The sequence below is a fragment of the Eumetopias jubatus genome, unplaced genomic scaffold, assembly GCF_037043125.1.
Source record: "Eumetopias jubatus isolate StellerSeaLion01/CBP00866 unplaced genomic scaffold, mEumJub1_p1.0 scaffold_1, whole genome shotgun sequence".
Lineage (NCBI taxonomy): Eukaryota > Metazoa > Chordata > Mammalia > Carnivora > Otariidae > Eumetopias > Eumetopias jubatus.
In genome coordinates this window covers 149,252,111-149,270,812 of record NW_028274807.1, presented here as the reverse complement: position 1 = coordinate 149,270,812, position 18,702 = coordinate 149,252,111, and the positions used below count along the sequence as shown (strand labels likewise).

The 18,702-nt window shown below is 48.1% G+C and overlaps 1 protein-coding gene across 1 annotated transcript in view; it reads left to right on the top strand.

The window, feature by feature from the left end:
* Positions 1 to 5,997, top strand: part of ACVR2B (activin A receptor type 2B) — a 30,425-nt gene extending 24,428 nt beyond the window's left edge. The window contains exons 5-11 of the mRNA XM_028107178.2: positions 54 to 197; positions 691 to 834; positions 1,165 to 1,313; positions 3,091 to 3,205; positions 3,923 to 4,061; positions 4,141 to 4,271; positions 5,705 to 5,997. Of these exons, the coding sequence (XP_027962979.1) occupies positions 54 to 197; positions 691 to 834; positions 1,165 to 1,313; positions 3,091 to 3,205; positions 3,923 to 4,061; positions 4,141 to 4,271; positions 5,705 to 5,899 (1,017 nt within the window). The 3' untranslated portion in view covers positions 5,900 to 5,997. The remainder of the gene's footprint in view (positions 1 to 53; positions 198 to 690; positions 835 to 1,164; positions 1,314 to 3,090; positions 3,206 to 3,922; positions 4,062 to 4,140; positions 4,272 to 5,704) is intronic.
* The last annotated feature ends 12,705 nt before the right edge of the window (positions 5,998 to 18,702 follow it).

The following is an 18,702-nucleotide window of genomic DNA, read 5'->3' as shown; positions in this document are numbered from 1 at the left end:
GGTAGAGGTGGGGTGGCCCGGCCAGACCCTCTTAAGCCCTCCATCTCCTCCAGGACCCTGGACCTCCACCTCCGTCCCCTCTGGTGGGCCTGAAGCCTCTGCAGCTGCTGGAGATCAAGGCTCGGGGGCGCTTTGGCTGTGTCTGGAAGGCGCAGCTCATGAATGACTTTGTCGCTGTCAAGATCTTCCCACTCCAGGTGAGTGAGTGAGGGGCTTCCAGGTCATCCACCCCTGCTGTCCAGCTTGAGCTGTCCCACCCCAGGGCATTCTGGGCTGAGGCAGGTGGGATGAGAGAGAGGCGAGCCCCACTGAAATTTTCTTGTAGGGCTGGGGTAGGACTTTGCAAAACCTTGGTCCACTCTGGTTTTCAAGGGTTTGTTTTTGACATCGGGTTCTGCTTAGAGGCCTTGGACACCAGGCCTGGCTCTGCATCTCATTTGGTGTGTGACACAGAGCCACTCACTCTCCTCCTTGGGCCTCAGTGGCCTTGTTTGTAAATCCGGTGCTAGCGCTGCATGATTTCCGGGATCACTGTTGGCCTGTACTCCAGGGCCCAGCTCAGTCCTGGTCATCTGCCTGCCTCCCTTACAGAGCCGAGGCTGGCTGAAGGGGGTGGGTGGGGGCGTGGCTGGCGCTTCTGCCTCAGGGTGGTGTGGCGGCAGTGGGGTTTAAGCCGCATCCCTGCCTTAGGACAAACAGTCATGGCAGAGTGAACGGGAGATCTTCAGCACCCCTGGCATGAAGCATGAGAACCTGCTGCAGTTCATTGCCGCTGAGAAGCGAGGCTCCAACCTTGAGGTAGAGCTCTGGCTCATTACGGCCTTCCATGACAAGGTGAGTCATGCTTATGAACAGGGGCTCCTGAGATGAGGTGGCCTTCCACTGTAGGATGACCCTTCCTAAGTGTGGATGTGAGTGTCTGTAAGAACTCCTGACTCTGGGATACATTCTTATGAATAAGTGCAATGACTTCATGATTAACACCCTCTGACACCCCCCCGCCCTGCGACCCCTCCTGGCCTCACATACCTTCCATGTCAGTCCCAGTCTCCCAGGAGGGGAGTCTGCCATTGGTCCACTGAGACAGTCCTCCCAGGGCCAGGCTGGGTCCTGTCCTTTCCTGTACCCAGAGCCTGTGCCCAACTTCTGTGCTGTCTCCTGTAGGGCTCCCTCACGGATTACCTCAAGGGGAACATCATCACGTGGAATGAACTGTGTCACGTGGCAGAGACAATGTCAAGAGGCCTCTCGTACCTTCATGAGGATGTGCCCTGGTGCCGTGGCGAGGGCCACAAGCCGTCTATTGCCCACAGGTACCTGGCTTAGCAGTTGCCCTCCCTGCGCTTGGTGTGGAGCTGCAGAGAGGGTTGGAGGGTGAGAGCAGGGCCTGGGGTTGGGGGTGGGGAGCCTCTGATTCATAAAGATGCTTAGCTGCTCTGTGGTGGGCCCACCTGGCCCTTCCCCTGCCTTCCACCTGTGTGTCCTGGGCCTGATGTGGCCTCGAAAGCTGGTTTTCTCATGCCCTCTGGTGGCCACATGAGGAAGTGCTGACTCCCATTACTTTGGAGGGTTGGTTTAGCAGTTCTCAAACGTTTTGGTTAGACTCTCTTTACATTCTTTTTTTTTTTTCTTTTTCTTTTTAGAGAGAGAGAGTGTGTGTACCTGTGCTCAGTGGTGGGGGGAAGGGCAGAGGGAGAGGGAGAGAGAGAATCTGAAGCAGGCTCCATGCCCAGCGTGGCTCCATCTCACCACCCTGAGATCATGCCCTGCACAGAAATCAAGTCAGATGCTTAACCGACTGAGCCACCCAGGCGCCCCAGGATCTCTTTACATTAAGAATTTCTGTGTACATGGGTTATATCTACTGATATATGCTGTATCAGAGTACACATCCGTTAAGTGTCAGAGTGTTGGAGTGATGACATCACATGTATATGTAGCCTCTGGAAAACTCTTCTCCTGAGAATGAATTTACAAAAAGACAAATAATGGATTCTGAATGAAAAAAATTCTGGTCTTGCAGTTCCCCTGAAACAGTGTCAGGGACTCTTTAGGGTTCTAGGGCTACCCCTTGAGACCACCATATTAACTGGTCATGGTAGTCCTCACTAAATGCAGGCACTACTCTGAACACTTAGAGACACTAGGCCAGATCAGTCTTGTCACCTGAAGGGAGAGGTCTGTGAGACACTCGTCATCGGTGAGATAGGGGGTGTTTTCCCAGCCCCGTCATACAGAGCAAGGAACAGTGCGGATAGGTTGAGTAGGTTGTCATCAGACTTGGTTTAGTGTGGTTCTGTGCCTACGAGGGAGGGGAATGAGCCTTGGATTCCAGGATTCAAAGCTCAAGGGCCCCTCATGGTAATAACATAATGACATTTAAGGTTGACAATGTGAAATTGCAATTTTTGTAGGCCAAAAATGTTGATTCTTCCATATGGTTCAACCTAATAGTAGTGCACAGTGAGTGTGCTGGGGTGGCCCTAAGCATGTGTGCTTACTACTCCCTGAGCTTCATCCTTACGACAAGACTGACACAGGTGCTGGGGAGACTGAGGACCAAACATACCCCTGCTAGCATGAGGTGGAGCTGAATGCACATACCGGCACCCTGCTCTACCCTGGCAAGCCCCTTGGGCTTGCACAGAAACCTGGGCAAGTTCATTCAACTTGTCACTCCCATCCTGGGCCATGTACATTTTCCCCCAGAAGCCTTCATCCCAGGCCCATAGGCCTGACCTCGCCCCCTCTGAGAATGCAGAGGCTGGCCTTTGATACTGTGGGGACTGGAATGGGGTCTGCCCAGCTATTGTGGTAGGTGTTGCTTTGACAGCTGTGGCAGAAGTGCATTGAGGGATTCTCACATCGAGGCGGGTGAGGGGTGGAAGGGTGTCCTAAAGCTGCCTGCCTGTGCAGCCTCATAGAACTCCACCCTGGTACAGGCCCTGCTCCCCAGATAGGGTGGGATGGCCTGGTCTAGGGTCTATTGGGGCTGGAAGGCACAGGCTCCAGTATCTTGGGGGTCAAGGTGGGAAGCCAGGAGCAAGGAGCACAGTATTCACCTTCATCTCAGTCCACCTGTCTCCCCAGGGACTTCAAAAGCAAGAATGTATTGCTCAAGAGTGACCTCACAGCTGTGCTGGCTGACTTTGGTCTGGCTGTTCGGTTTGAGCCAGGGAAACCTCCGGGGGACACTCATGGGCAGGTAATGAGCCTCAGGGGTACAGGAGGGGGGCTGGCACAGGGGTGGACACTGCCCTTCTGGTGCCCGGCTGGCAAGACACAGGGAGCAAGGGTCACTGTGAGCTCAGAGCTGTCGGGGAACTCCAGGAGCAACACTCGTCTTCCCAGTGGGGCACCCAAGCCTGGAGGGCAGCACGACCTCAAAGGCCAGTTAGACCCAGCTGCCCCGCTGGGGTCGGTGCTCATCCTTGTAGCCTCCATCTCTTTCTCTTTGAGCAGAACTGTTAAGCAATGTAAAATAGAAGGAACTGTACTAAGAATCCAAACCAAAAACCTAGAAAACGTACCTAAAAGTTAAGCCTGAGGAAATTCTCCTAGAACAATTGCTCTCAGTATTTTTAGGTATTCTTCAGCCCCTCTGTTTTTGATCTTAGTCTCAGGAAAACAGCCACAGCATGTGGGTGGCCCCTCGTGCTGCTGAGGTTTAGAGTAAAGAGGCAGCCGTTCTGTGTTAGAGTACTGTGCGTGATATTTACAGTTATCCCTCAGCTGTCATACATGCACCATGACCTCTTGTGAGCTCCCCACGAACATGGTGAATCAAGGGTTGTCCCTGGCGGTGTCCTCTATGCCGCCATCCTGGCCCTGTCTGGTGCCCTCGGGTGGTGGCTCTCGTGTGCTGTGGTGAGTCGCTTTGTGCGTGGCTGTTGATGGGACTCCCTCCCCTGTCCTCGTGTAGGTGGGTACGCGGCGGTACATGGCCCCTGAGGTGCTTGAGGGAGCCATCAACTTCCAGAGAGATGCCTTCCTGCGCATCGACATGTACGCCATGGGGCTGGTGCTGTGGGAGCTTGTGTCCCGCTGCAAGGCTGCGGATGGTGAGTGGGGCATCCAGGGGGTGGGGTGAGGAGCCACGAGCCCTTGGGGTGACCCTGCTGGGCTCTCCATCACCCCCAGGCCCTGTGGATGAGTACATGCTGCCCTTTGAGGAAGAGATCGGCCAGCACCCATCACTGGAGGAGCTACAAGAGGTGGTCGTGCACAAGAAGATGCGGCCCGCCATTAAGGATCACTGGCTGAAGCACCCGGTGAGGGGCCTGGGTGGCAGGGGACTATGCAGGGCAGCAGAGGGACGGAGAGAGAGGACGCCTCAGGCAGCAGGACCGTCTCCTCCTCCCCTGTGGGGCCAGAGGCCACTTAGTGCACTGTCTCCCTTCCACCAGGAAAGTGTCTGGGGAGGTTCCAGGCTTGGCGGGGAGGTGGCTCCGGGTTTGGGCCCAGAGTGATGGGGCCTGACAGTCCGTTTCATCGGGGTCCATGTGGCCTCCATGTGGACCATTTGTGGAGGGGAGCCACTAACCCTGGGCCTGACACGTCTGGGTTCGAATCCTGGATCTACCCATCAGTAGCTGTGTGGCTTCTGGCAAATTGCTTTATTCCTCTGAGCCTTTGTCTCCTCAGGATAGTAATAGATTTAACTGGTTATTGTAAATTGTTTGGCAGGACACCTGTCCATAAATGCTTACTATGGATTAGCTCTGATTAAATATTCTGTTCTCTGCCTTCGTTATCTTTCTGGGCATGGACTGAGCCATGTGGCATCTTGTCTCCTCCAGGCTGGGGATATTGTACAAAAGACCCCTGCCATCTGAACTGTTTTCCTGTCTTGGAAAGACACTTGCCTTCAGCTCCATTGAGCCCCTCCCCCTGCGCACCCCCTGGTCCTTTCAGAAACAGGACAGCCTTGAGGTCACTGGAGGCTAGCAGTCTACCGTATATAGCATCAGGGGCCAAGTGCAGTTGCAGTACTGCTCCCTGGAACCCGGGGCTGCAGATGGAAAAAACAGACATGGGGACATATAGGCTGTGCCAGAGTCTGTACCCTCGCCTCAGACTTTCTCAGTCTTCCAGGGCAGACATGCTGGGGTTGCCGGGCCAGTTCCCTGATGTGGAGCCCATGGTGCAGACAGATCTTGGGGTGGTTTGGTGCCGAGCAGACTGGAGAGCCCCTGGATGTGGGCATTTGCCTTTCCTTGGCTCCACTGTGTGTGTGCCAGCAGAGAGTGTCACGCCACGTGTCCCGGAGTCTTGGGAGGGGCCCCAGGGCTTGTAGGGAGTAGGGTGGGATGAAGCCCTCCTCCGGTCCCCACTGTAACTGAGGCTGCACTGTGGGCCCCTACATGATTTGGGATTCACGTAAGATTTTGTTTGAATATCACCACCCCAAGGCAAGCAGCTGGGTCTGCCCCAGGAGGGGCCTGGGTTCCCGACCCCGTCCCTTCCTATGTTGAGGCTGTGGACGGAGTCCAATGGGCTCAGGATGGTAGCTGCTGGGAGGGAAGGCATCCTGATTTCTGCAGTGTCCCCTGGGCCCCTGCTAATTGACCTGCTGCTAGGGTTGGGACCAGTGGGCTCTCTGGCTGATCCTTAGGAGCATCCTCAAGTTTACCTGTCCCCCATGCTTGTCTTCACTGAGGGGCACTGACAAGGCTGTCCTTTCCCTCTCCTCACCGACGTGCAGGGCCTGGCCCAGCTCTGTGTGACCATTGAGGAGTGCTGGGACCATGATGCAGAGGCTCGCCTGTCTGCGGGCTGCGTGGAGGAGCGGGTGTCCCTAATCCGGAGGTCAGTCAACGGCACTACCTCGGACTGTCTTGTCTCCCTGGTGACCTCTGTCACCAATGTGGACCTGCCGCCTAAGGAGTCGAGCATCTAAGCCCAGGAATGAGTGGATCTGAAGAGGAAAGGAAAAAAAGTTGTGTTTTGTTTTGGAAATCCCATAACACCAACAAACACATAAAATGCAGCTGCTATTTTACCTTGACTTTTTATTATTATTATAATTATTATAATTATTATTATTAATATTATTTTTTGGATTGGATCAGTTTTTACCAGCACATTGCTCTACTGTATCGCAAACAGCGGACACGTCAGCAGGCGTTGAGGTGCTGAGCTGTGAATGCAGAACCAGCGCCATGCTGAAGAGCCTCAGCCACCTCCTGTCCTTTGGGGTTCATTTTTCCCGCTTTCTCTTTGTTTGTTGTCTCAGAATCTGTGACACAAAGAAACCCATCTCCTGTCTTAGGAAACTTAATGCTGCAAACTCTACCTAGAGGAAACTTTGAAGACTGTTACATAAGAACACACCTTCCTCAGAGGAGGAATTTCCCCCTGCCCTCGTCCCCTTCCTGCCCCCCCCCCCCGCCTTTATTGTTTTTCTCCCTTTTTAGACAGTGAGTTTAAGAAACAGCAGATGTGTCTTTCACGGATTAACGGGTGTTGTCCTGACCGAGGAAAAACGGGGATGAGAATGAGGATGGTTTGGACCGGAGTTGGAAGGGGAGGACAGAGCTGGGGATGGGGTTTGGAACAGAGCTACACTGGACTCGGGCACATTCGGAGCAACATCCTTTGCTAGGAGGCTACTTCTCAGGTAACCAGGATTCGAGGGGAAGGACCGTGTGGAGGCTGAGCATTAACGGCCAGAGCGGGGTTTGGAGAAAGTCTGAAAGGAGGTGTGGCTCTGACCCATCTGTTGGCCCTGACCAGTTTTTTCCCACTGACTTGGGCTTGGGCGTTGGACAAAACGTTTTCTCTGCCCTCATTTTAAGGTTAGGTAGGGGTAGAAATCATCATGTTTTAGTGACTGTATTCCTCATAAGACAATGCTGTAAATATCTTAACGGAGGAAAAAGTTAAAACACGTTGCTTCCTCCTGGTGCAGTTCAGGGAAATGCCCACGGGGCGCCCTGCACAGCCAGGGCAAGAGGATTCCCTGGGTGGGCTGCCACGGCCTGCCTCTGAAGACCCGAGTCCTGCAGGGCTGGCTCTGCCTTGTGTGGTGACATCGCTGTCCCTTTATGTGGCTCGTGCACACGGCTTTCTCCAGACCCCTCAAAGAGGTGCATATTCTAAAAACCGTTTGTCTATTATGCCATAACCTTGCTCTAGTCAGTGAATGTTCCTAATGCTGCTGTTTCAACATTTGAATTTTTTTAATTTATGAAACATGCGAATTTTTTTAAAAATGAAACACACATCCACATATACACACATGCTTTGCAATGTGGCTTCCGAGGTTTAAATTTTGAAAAGTAAAAGAATTAAAACTTCACGACCACAGACCACCTCAAACCAGAAATACCTCAGAATTTTCTACTTGTGTAAGTTTTATTATATATTTTATTAGTTGTGTTGTCTCGTAGTAAGTATATTTTAATGTAAGTTGGCTTTTATGACAAGAAAATTTAAAAGAAATAGAGAAAAAGAAAAAAAGTTTGAGTCTTCTAGGGAGTGCTACCATTTTTGTTTGAGAACGCCCCCTTGTAAATAATTGTCAACTGTAGATTGGCTGTCTGGGCCGTCTGGGCATTCATCACTCTTGTTTGTGAAGGCGTTTCCCTCTGGTTTCTCGAGACTTTTATTTAAAAAGTGGATCTCTTTCATCTTGAGGGTAGGTGAGTTGGTGAGCGATGGGGAGAGGTTGACCTGGGTGAGAATGGGAGAGGGGCGCCTCCTCTTGACTTAACGTGGAGGTTCAGATCTTTCCCTCAACCTGACTGGTCAGTGTTCAGAATGACAGGTAACCCCACTTTAACTTGGTCAGACTGTGGCCCTTAGACGTGCTTGAGGTCATTTTCCTCGAGCCGCAGCGACCGTGGAGGAGGCCGGTAGCGGCTGTGTGAGTCCACCTGGTGACTCGGTGACGCGGGGCAGTCTGGGACAGAGGGGCGTGTCCGGGGTGGCACGCTCGCCCCGTGCCCTGGAGTCAGTCTGAGCGCGCATGCTCCGCGCTCGTGCGCCCTGCGCGTCTGGGGCCTGCCGCTTGGCTGTGTCCCTTCCTCTCCGTCCTTGGGCACAGGGTGCTGTGGGAGGTGAGTGTGTGTCCCTCGCAGAGCTCAGTTTTTGCTTCGTGGGTCAAGCTGTGAGCTGGCCAAGGTGGTTACAGGGACAGGGTTTTTGTTGTTGTTTTTGGGGTAAGCTGTGTTGTCTTTTTTTTTTTTTTTTAACTATTTTGTGCTGTGGTATTTTTCTTCCCTCAGAATAATTTTTAACAGCAAAACAGGCCTTACAGCAGTTGCTTTTCTTTTCCACTTCTTTCTTTAAAAAGCTTTAAAATATTTATTGAAAAGTGCCATATCTAATTTCTTTAGCTTTCACCTCAGGCAGTGCATCTCTACTTTTCCAGCATCTGCTTTGCACCCTCAGCAACAAATAAACCACTAACACATGTAGCTGATTCGCCACAAGAATGATCAGATCTCTTATCCTGCCCAGTGTGGAACACTAAACCCCTGCCTCTCCATTTGGTTTTAGATTTCCTCTGGGTGAGTTTTCTTTCAGCTTGATGCTTGTCAGAACACGTTTTTGGCCTGGCTGTGGAGGGTTGAGCTGTGGCTTTGGTGTGGGACCTGCTGGTCAGCTCGCAGTACCGACAGGATGGGCCTTCCCGTTGGCCTACATGCCTTTTATCTGGGTGGGCTCCCTCTTTGCTGACCCTGTGCTCAGCTGCTTTCAGGCCTTGGCGCCAGAATGAAGTGTCTGGAGATGGTTCCTGTGTGGTGTGGCTGGGGAGAGGGGAGTCTGGGAGCGTCAGCTCTTTGGGCTTCAGGCTGCCTTTCCCTCATGCTGTGGTGTAAAATGCACCCATCAGGCAGTATCCCTGACTGCTGCTGATGACAGAAGAGGGTGGGTGATCCTTTTCCAGGGCACGCCCCTGGGGGTCTGGGCGGGTCTTTTGCCTCAGATAAAGTGTCTGTGCTGTCATGTACTCTTCGGGGAGAAAACCATTTAGAGCTCTGGTTTATGTTTATTGCGTTATAGGGTCTCTGCCTGTGTTCTTTTCCACAAAGATTTCATGTAGTGTCTACTTCTGGAGGGCTCAGAGAACTACCCCCCCCCAGCCCCCCAAGCACCTGTGGAAGGCTTCTGGGAGTCTGGCATCATTTTGCCTGCCTGTGGGAGAGGCTGCCCCACCTAGGGTGAGAGGGTGGCCAAGTCAGGGGAGGGAAGGAGCCAAGGATCCTTGCTCCTTCCTTTCTAGTGTTCTTCCTTCCACACAGGCTCCTGGCTGTGGAGTGGGGCTTTGGGAGAGAATGTTTTCCGTTTGAAAACGTCCGTGATCACTGGGAAGACATCCCAAGCCAGAGAAATACAGGAATGAACGAGGAGGAGGAAATGAGTGGGGACAGGGGCCACTTGTCACACTGTCCTGCAAAGAATTCTTAATGATGGGCCAGGGGAGGCCCTGGACATAGTCCTTAGGGGCTGGCATCAGCCAGGTTTTCTCCTGGGACCATTGGTCCCTCCCAGGAGTCCTTTGAGTGAGTTACTCAGGGTGAGGGCCGTAGGTAGAGTGTTCTTAGGAGGGAGACCTGGCTGTGAAGGGAAGTGGTGAGTATTTTTGGCCCATCATCGGCCTTCACTGTTGAACATGGCTGGCTTGTCCTTCATTGTTCAGCATGGCTGTGTAGGTATAGGTGCCCAGAGGGATCAGGGCTACCTGGGGAGGGGTTCCCCATGTGTGCCAGCATCTTCTGACTCAGAATCCCTCCTGTCTGGACTTGGGTATGTGTGCAGAACAAGAGAGATCTTGTTCAGCTTTGAACATCTTCAAGTGGCTTGAAGCCCCTACTCACATATTCTCAGCCCAGTTCAGAATCTCTCCTCTCCAGGCCGCTGAGCTAGTTCTTCACTGCCCCTAGGGGCCAGGCCAGTCTTCTTGTCATGGCTTGTCATGTCATGCTTTAGAAAGCAAAGCAGGTGACCCAGCACTTTTCTGCTGTCACCTTTCTCTCCAGTTGCCATGTTCTTGCTCCCTGCTACCCTGACACTCTGAGTGCTTGAGCTATGTGTGTGGTGTTTCTTTGGTGGCAAGCCCAGCTGCCCATGTGTGTGTATGTGTCTGTTTGTGGCTCAGAAAGCCTGTCACGTGGCCCGATGCTCTGAGCCATGAGGGTAGGGAGGCGGCTGTTCTACCTGGAGTGGGAGAACTGGGTGGCCCTCTTGCAAATGGAATTTTGCTTTTTTTAGGATGCAGTGTAAAGTTCCCAGCACATACTGGTAATACAAGGATTTGGTGGTTTTTAGCAATACAGTAAGCAGATGTATGTAAGTGTTTAGACTTGGTACTAGAAGTCGAACAGCCAAATGTTATTCCTGAGAACTTGGCTCACTAAGTGAGTGTCTGAATTGGAAAGCATTTCCTTGTAGCTAACTCAGTTGGTCAGTCCCAGCTATTTCAGTAGCCTGTTGGGTTCTTAATGGCTCATCTTTGGAGAGATAGCCAGGCTTGGTTCACATTTCAGGGGCTCTCTAGATCACACCTTTCTAAGAAGCGCAGTGAATTGACTCATCTACCCTCCCCACCTCCCATCCAGGGTGAGCAGCCAGAAAGGAAAGAGGGCAAGGTAGCTTTTTCTCCTCATTTGGGTGCCATGAATTCCTTAGTTAATGGCTGTTTATAAAAGCTGAACTGATAAATTAGTCAGTAGCTAATAGGTGTTCAGCCTAGTAATGACGAGTTTAAGTCTTGATCAACAGTAATGTTTTAGGTAAAGAAACAGGCCCAGTAATTCAGTTGATGACCTGTTTATCTTCTCAGTCTAGATTTAATGAATTCAGGGTTATATGCATAGTTGTTTAAGTAAGATTCCTGGTAGTTGATTTGTAACCAGCAATCCACCTATGAATGTATCCCAAACCTTTAGAAGGCTTGGAAAAGTTTTTTAAAATAATGATTTAGTTTTGTAGCAAAAAGAAATTGAAGTTTAAAATGCCCCCCTTGGAAATTAATTCAGTTGACTCAGCTACGTTTTAAAAACAGTGGGTCCAAGAGACCCATTAACTCATCAAATAAAAGTCCAAATTATCCAGAGGGATATTTTGAATATTTCTATTTTATACTCATTTGGGGTCCATTGTAAACTTTGGGCTTGGACAAGATTTTGAATTTAAACAGTTTGTCACTATTTAAATTTTACCAAGCTTTTACATTTTTGTGACTGTATCTTCCAGGTGTGAATGAAGCAGGACTTTTGATTGTGGTACTCCATGTATCCCTGTAGTGCCAAAACCAGTGATACTTTTATTTGCTCCTATGGCAGCTTGTAGAGATAATACAAATGGTTTTCCCTCATGAAATAAAATGCATAGTCTCTAAATGCCAGTGTGTGGTGATGGGCCCTGTGCTGCCCTTTCTCTCCGGGAGTATCTTTGGGCTGTCTGGGGCCTATGCAGTTCTGAGAACCATTGCATGCCAACCGCAGGACCCTAGAGAAGCATACGCTCGGGCACATGTGTGTATGCAATGGATTATTCAAACGTGGGCTCTCTGGACATCTGTGGGAAAGTGTTACATTTATTTGCAAAGTTTACATTTTTGAGCTCACAGTTACAAAAAATATGACCCATTATTAGCGAATGCTTTTTAGGCAGGTGAGGATGGGTTTATTTTGTTTTGTTTTGTTGTTTTTAACAAACGGATGTGTTCTGTCTTGAGTCCTGGGGATTTCTGCTGTTGGTTGGGCATGGGATCATTCTGTTTCTCCCAATCACGTTTGCATCGGAATGTTGTTAGGTAGCATTGTAAATAAAAGAATAGGTTCTATAATAGAGATATGACACTTGAAATTTTACTTTAAAAAATCTATAGCTCTACATATATATTTAGTTATATCACCTGACAGATTCTTCTGCACAGTGTGGAGATTGTTTTATACCACAGATTATTTTTATAAAGTCTAGTGAGTTTGAATGAGAATGATTTTGTAATCAGAGTAATGAGCTTTACCTTTCAGGATAAACGTACACTGGAGTGTGAGTGGTGTGGAGCTCTTACCTAGTGCTCATATGGATTCTCTTGATACACTGGCAGATTGGAGGACCTTTATGGGTCTCATTTGGCCAAAACTCCACTTCTGGCTGTGTGGGACAGTGATGCTCCGGCTCAGCTCCCTGCAGATTGGAAGGCGAGGGGCTGGGGAGCGGCAAGAAGAGCCTGTGGTGTGTTTTACATTTGTGCTTCCTCCTGAGATTTCTTCTGAACAAAGGGTTCTGAAGTTAGAAATGAGTCTGTGAGTTCCTGCCACACGGTGTAGTCATATGAGGGTGTTTTGAGGAACAGAACTCATATGGGAGTGCATATTGGGGCGGGTTAGGACAATTAAGATTCAGGCTATAAACATTTGAAATGAGAGTTTGGTGATTTGAAGAATCCATAAAACTGAATTATCTAGGACCAAATTTTCCAGTTTTCAGGACAGAAAGGAGGGTGGTGTGTGGACACAGCGATCAAGTGAAATGGTGAGCTGCCGGGCACATTGTGTCTTCTCTGGTCGGGGCCTCTTGGATGTGAGAGTGCTTGGGGCAGCTCCCTCCTTTCATCTAGTGAGTCACAACCGGGAGCCCTCTGAAGAAGCTCAGAGCCCCATACCAGAGGGCATCTTCCAGCTGTCACATGGCCCTTCCTGCTCTTCCTGCAAAGGTCAGCATGACTGCCAGGGGATGGGAGGCGGTCTTCATGTTAGCCTTTTTATTTTGGGGTAGAGAGTGAATGGTTACTTGGGTGAGCCTTTTGGATGGGGATACAGGGAAGGTGAATAATGGAGCTCATTCTTTGTATCGTCATTGTCAGTCCTGAGGCCCAGCTGAAGGCCTGTCCCTCAGACCCAGGCTGCGGCGCTCAGAAGTACACTGGTTGGGACAGTTTTGTCAGGAGAATTCCTGATGTGTCATTTTATACCAGCTGTGCTTTTTATTCAGTCTGGTTCAGAGTGAAGTTTTATACTTTACCCCTTTTATACTTGGAGTAAGTTTAGTTTCAGCAGGTCCAGTAGCAGTCCGGGAACTAACCTGTCGTTCCTTTCCCTGCTCCCCGTGAAAGAACGTTTCTCTGTTCTCCAGCCACGTGTCTTGGAATGTAATTCTGTTGTGCCTTTGTTTTTGTCACCTGCCTCCCCCCAAAAGCAACTGCTGTAAGCTTTTTTCTACTTGTCTTTTCTAGCCCGAAACCCCACCTTTTTCCTTTTTCCCAACTGTAATTTCTGGATGCAGTTCTGTGCTCCAGGTATTTGAAGAACCAGTTACCTCAGACCTCATGTTGAACCGTGTCACCATCTGGGTCCTCTCGATACTGCAGGCTTGTAACATACACACGCAGGAACCCTGCCAAGTATGGGCACTTATTTGTTTTAAAGTTAAACTCTTCCCAAGGACTGAGAAAGGGGCTTCTGGCAAGCTCCTCACTGCACTGTGGTGGGATGGGTCTAGAGTGTCATCTGAATGGTGCTTCCTGGGTTCCTCTTTGAATTCTGCCATTTTCAGTATTCTTGTGTCTGAATAGGCAAAGTGATTCAATTGGCTGGTCTTGCACACAGATTAGTTCCAAAGATGAGCTCTTTGTAATACATTTCCAGTCATTAAAACTCAAACGTAGAACATTCCTTTAAATGGCAGGATTAAAAAACCCACCATCCACCACTGTGCATTTTGGGAAGATGTCTGTAGCATATGTTGCTGTGAAATTAGGCCTTGCGGGATATGGCTGTTTGTCATTTTGATGTATTTTAAATAAATATATATATATATTTTTAAAGAGCCTTTTTTACCAGTTCAAAAAGTTTGATTAACCAGCAGTCACCACATTTGAATTTTTGTCTCTGGGGCATAGATGGCAGACCAAGATTAAAAGTGGTAACTCAGCCATATGAGCATGGGCTGCCTGCCTGGGCTGTCCTGCTGACTGTGGGATGCCAAGGTCAGTGTGTTCCCAGTGGGTTCTGATCAGCCCTCGAAGTGTTTGCTCTCTGCCCTGTTCAGTGGACTGTTGACTTCAGTCCCTGCAAGTGCTTTAGCCCAAGTGGGGTTTTCTCAGAGCACTGCCACAAGCTAAGTGTATGTTTAGCCAAATAATTTCTCCATTAAGGGAAAAAAATGCGCTCATTCAGATGTTACCAGCAACGACAGAGATGAGAGTAGGAAAGATTAGGCAACATTGGGGTTTTGATTTGGAAAGTGTTCAAGTCACTGTCAAAGGCTGTCTGAGAGCCAGTGATCATATAGAGATTCTTAGGAGTTCTCATCTGGAAGTGTTAAAAGACCTCCTGTGAGTTGGAGGGATTGTTAAAATGCCAGCAGCTCCCCCCCCCATTTTTTTCTAGAATTCTGTAAAAATGCAAAGAAAATTGAGTGGTACTTAAGAATTGAGGGTGAGGGTTACCGCAGAATAGAAGCATACTTCTAGATTTCAGTTCCATGCCACAAATCCACACAATGCCATTTTTCAACTGTACAAAAGAATCTGCTTACGAATTTGACATGATCTTAGTGGTAGCATCAAAAGGCCGAATTTTTCACCTGTTAATATTTTTCCACATTTGTCCTTGAATCTGAGTAACTTTACAGTACTGTAAATTTAACTTACATTGAGTTTGATGTCAATTCTTGTAAAAAGAGCTTCTGCATGTAACACACACACAGTTAACACAGCAGAATATAAAATTTGCAGGACCAATTTTGGAACCAACAGAAAATGTCACCTCTCATTTACCATCTTTATGTATCAGTTTTACCAGCTACTTCTAAATTTGTACATTATGTGTAAGGAAAAGAAGGAAACCCCCTAAGGCTTGTCTAACTTAGTGGAGAATGTGTGTGTCGGGTTTAGGATGGATAGCGAAGTCTTACTGAGCTGTGTTACCTAACTTGTATATAACAATTGTAATTAAAAGTCTGGATTCACCTGTTTCTTGCGGTTTAAAACAATGAGTAATTACAAACTCTGGAAATGTGACTAGTATATGACTTAAGGTGTAGAAGTGGGGAAGCTCTTCAAGTGCTAAAAATAAAGACTTCTAGTTTTTGGCTCAAATTCAGTAAGTACTGTTTGTATACCAGGATATGTGAGATGTAAATGTAATAGGTCACTTTTCACCCTTGTAGCTATAAAATAAAAATTTTGTAGAACAGAAATAGCTTGTACTACTGAATTAACAAAAGTTATACTAAAGTATCATGTTTAAAAAATATACACACACACACACACACACATATACAGAGTTAATGCTGTTACCCTGTCTGGATTTGAAAAGTGTGCTGATTTATATATGTGTGTGTGTATATAATACACACACACACACATATATAAATTATATACACGCACACATCTAAAATGGCCTAAAGCAGACATCCATGTAATTACAGTTGCAAAATGAAGACATTTTGGAAAGAACATTGTATCATAGTTCATTCATTTGCAGTGGATCTTTGTTCCTTTTTACTGTGGTAATTTTAGAAATGAGTGTCAAGTTTGAAATTAGATCTGCTAAGTTGGGGTTTTGCTGCTTGAACTCTGCACTGGGTCCTCAAATAAACCGATGTGAATGTAGTTTTTTCCCCCTGTGTGAAGAAGCAGCCACACCCCAACAGAATAGGAGGAAAATCTAGAGCTATTTCAAGTTTTATCTTTTTGTATATGAAAATAAAATAATAATAAAACTACCCTGTTGTCTCTCTTAATCACATGGCAGGGGATTGAGGTTTCTTTTCATGGGAATCAGAAATCAATACAGTGGTGTTCTTGCACTTACAGGGCTAACTCAAACACCCCTGTAAGTTCCTGCTTGGTACACATGCAGTTGTTAATGGTTGAGTGCCTAGTCTGCCATGGTCCTGAGGTACTGGAGCTCAGCACAGGTCCTCATTTCTGCCCTTCAGAAGCTCAGGGCCTAGTTGGAGACACTGGGTTTCTCCTAAATGGACTGTCCTGGAACTTGGGGTAAGTTCCTGCAGGGTAGGGGTATATTTTCCAAGTCTCCAAGATCCCTGTACCTCCCTCCCCCCACCCCCAGTCCTATACTTTGCAGACAACCCTGAGCAATATTTTTGTAAGTGGAGCAGAGAAGCCTGGAAAATAAGTTTTATTCAGGACTACTGCAAAATACAGACTCTGCCATTTCTAAGCATGGCTGAGTATCAGGGTCACTAAATCAACAAAGCCAGGTCTCACATTTTGGAATTCCTGACTTAACTCGCTAGATGAAAACTTGGTGATGGGTGGGAGGCATGAGATCTTGGCGCAGTGGTAATTCAGTAAGTACTGTTTGTATACCAGGATATGTGAGATGTAAATGTAATAGATCATGAAAACATGGTTCCCTGTTAATGAAATGATGAGTCTCTACTGCCTAACAAAACCAGAAAGCCCCAGAAATCACCTCACTGCTTTCTGCAGTAACAGATTTTTTTTTGGCCCGTGACTAATATTTTGCTAAGTGGAGAAATACCCAGCTTTGAGTCCTTCTGGTAGGGTTAATGCCTTTTTATTCATGCTTTAATATGAGGATTAAACAACCTGTTTGGAACTCTTAGAAAATGATTTTTGATGAAGGGACCCTTTATTTAGGGACCAATTGTCACAGCTTATAGCCCATTTTGCTCTCAGATTTAGACAGTTAACCTTTTATTAGTGAATGCCCCTAATGATAAGCACAGAGAAGGAAAGAAAAGCTAACATTGTTGAAAGAGGATCTTAGAACTAGAAATGCCGGAAGGTTGGACCAGAGAAGTCATCTGGTCACACTTTTCCTTCAGCAAAGGAGTTCCTTCACCAGAAGAACTTGGACACAGAAGCTGATTTCTAAAAACAGGCTTGCTCAAGTGAGCAAATAGAAGAGGGTTCAGGGGCCATTAAACCTGCCCTCCCACTCCTTCCCTTAAGTCTCAAGTACCCCTGTGGAACACTGTGGGCCCCTGGTTACAGTTCAAAAACTGGTCCAATTCCTTGATTTTAAAGGTGGGCAAACTGGCCCAGAGGGAGGTACCCTACCCTAAGTCAGGCAGTCCTTACTTCCAGTTCTTGAAATCTTGGGGCCAAGTGTGGGGGTTCACTGTTGTGTCCAAGTACAGGGTCTGGATGAGAAAAAGTCACCTACCATTTATCTCTCATTCTGGTGTTTAACACAGCACATGGCACTTAGGAGGGCCTTGAGGAATAAATATCTCTTAAGTGAATGTACGTATTTAGTAAATTCTGGTAGAAGCTGCTGAGGTAGCTTTGAAATCTACAGATATACCAGTGTTGTCTGGTTGTATTTGTTGGGACTCTTGGTTGCAAATGACAGAAACTGTTAAGCAAAAAGGGGGTTTTACTGGAAGGATGCTGGGGCAAAGGGCCAACCAAGCTTTGAGTAAAGGCAAGCTGTGGCGGGGCTTCAGGAGCCTTGGCAGCTGGGGTCACAACATTGCAGCCCTTCACTTATGTCTCAGCATTTCCTCCACTGTTGCTCAGTGCAAGACCAGATGCATCTGCTCCTTTGTCCACTTAGTAGGGAACAAAGCTACAGATAGTGCCAGAGTTTCATATGTCACAGCTTTGCCACCTGGAGAGACTTTCAGACCCACAATCCCTGGTAAGATTTCAGTTGACCTACTTCAACCAATTAGGGTCAGAGGTACAAGGAATTATACAGAATGACCTTATAATAGGTATTCCTGGGTAGGGGCGTGGACCCATGAAGCTGTCAAAACAACACTGACACTTGAGCTGGTTGTTAGAAAGGGCCTCCTGCTTAAGCCCACGTGGGGTGCTGCAGATTGTGCTGCAAAAGGAACAAAACCCATTTATTTGGAGTAGGAGTGCCTAAAACATACCCTTACTCTGTCAGCAGGCGTTCAGAAGACCGAATTTTACATTCTTTCAAGATAAAATAGGACTAATGAAAAATTGCTAACATTTACAGAGCACTTAATGACATGCCCCAGATTCTTCCCTAAATGCTTTATGTGGTAGCATTTAATCCTCACAAGAACCCTATGGTCTAATCATAATTACTTTTATTGTTTATTTACATTTTAAAATAACATTTATGGTATACTTTTCATATATGATACCATTACCATTATTCCCATCTAAAAAAGAGAAAACAGAAGCCCTGAAAGGTGAACTAACACCCTCAAAGAGGAAGGTGGTTGAGCAGCCATCCAAACCCTGCACTCCGATTCAGGGTCCTAAGCCACCATGGAATACTGTCAAGACAATCCTTAGGAGGTACAAAGCAATTTTTAGAAGCTAGGACTTGTATACTGTGACTTCAAAGCCAGGTGTCATGAAGACATCCAATGTGGCATACGTTTTGGAATCAGACCTTGAGTTGGAATGGCGGCTCCGAGGCCTTACTGTAACCATGTGCAAATGGTTTACTCACCTATCAGGTGGGACTAAAGGTACACACCACTTCGCCCTCAAGATGTCATGCCTCCCACCCATTGCCGGATCAAGGGGACCAGGGGTGGAGCGGGGGTAGGGGGGTGGGGGGGAGTCACCTGGGCCTCCAGTTTTGTCACCAGGGGGCTCCCGAGGCCCTCAGCGGGGAGGGTGTGCGCTTGCGCTCTGCACATCCTGTAGCTCCGAGAGGCTTAGTGCCCCGCGACTCCAGGTTGCGCATGCGTATCTCGATCCCGCGGTTGCGATTGGCTTTCAGGCGTCAGAGCTGGTGTGCGCACGCGCGAACCCAAAAG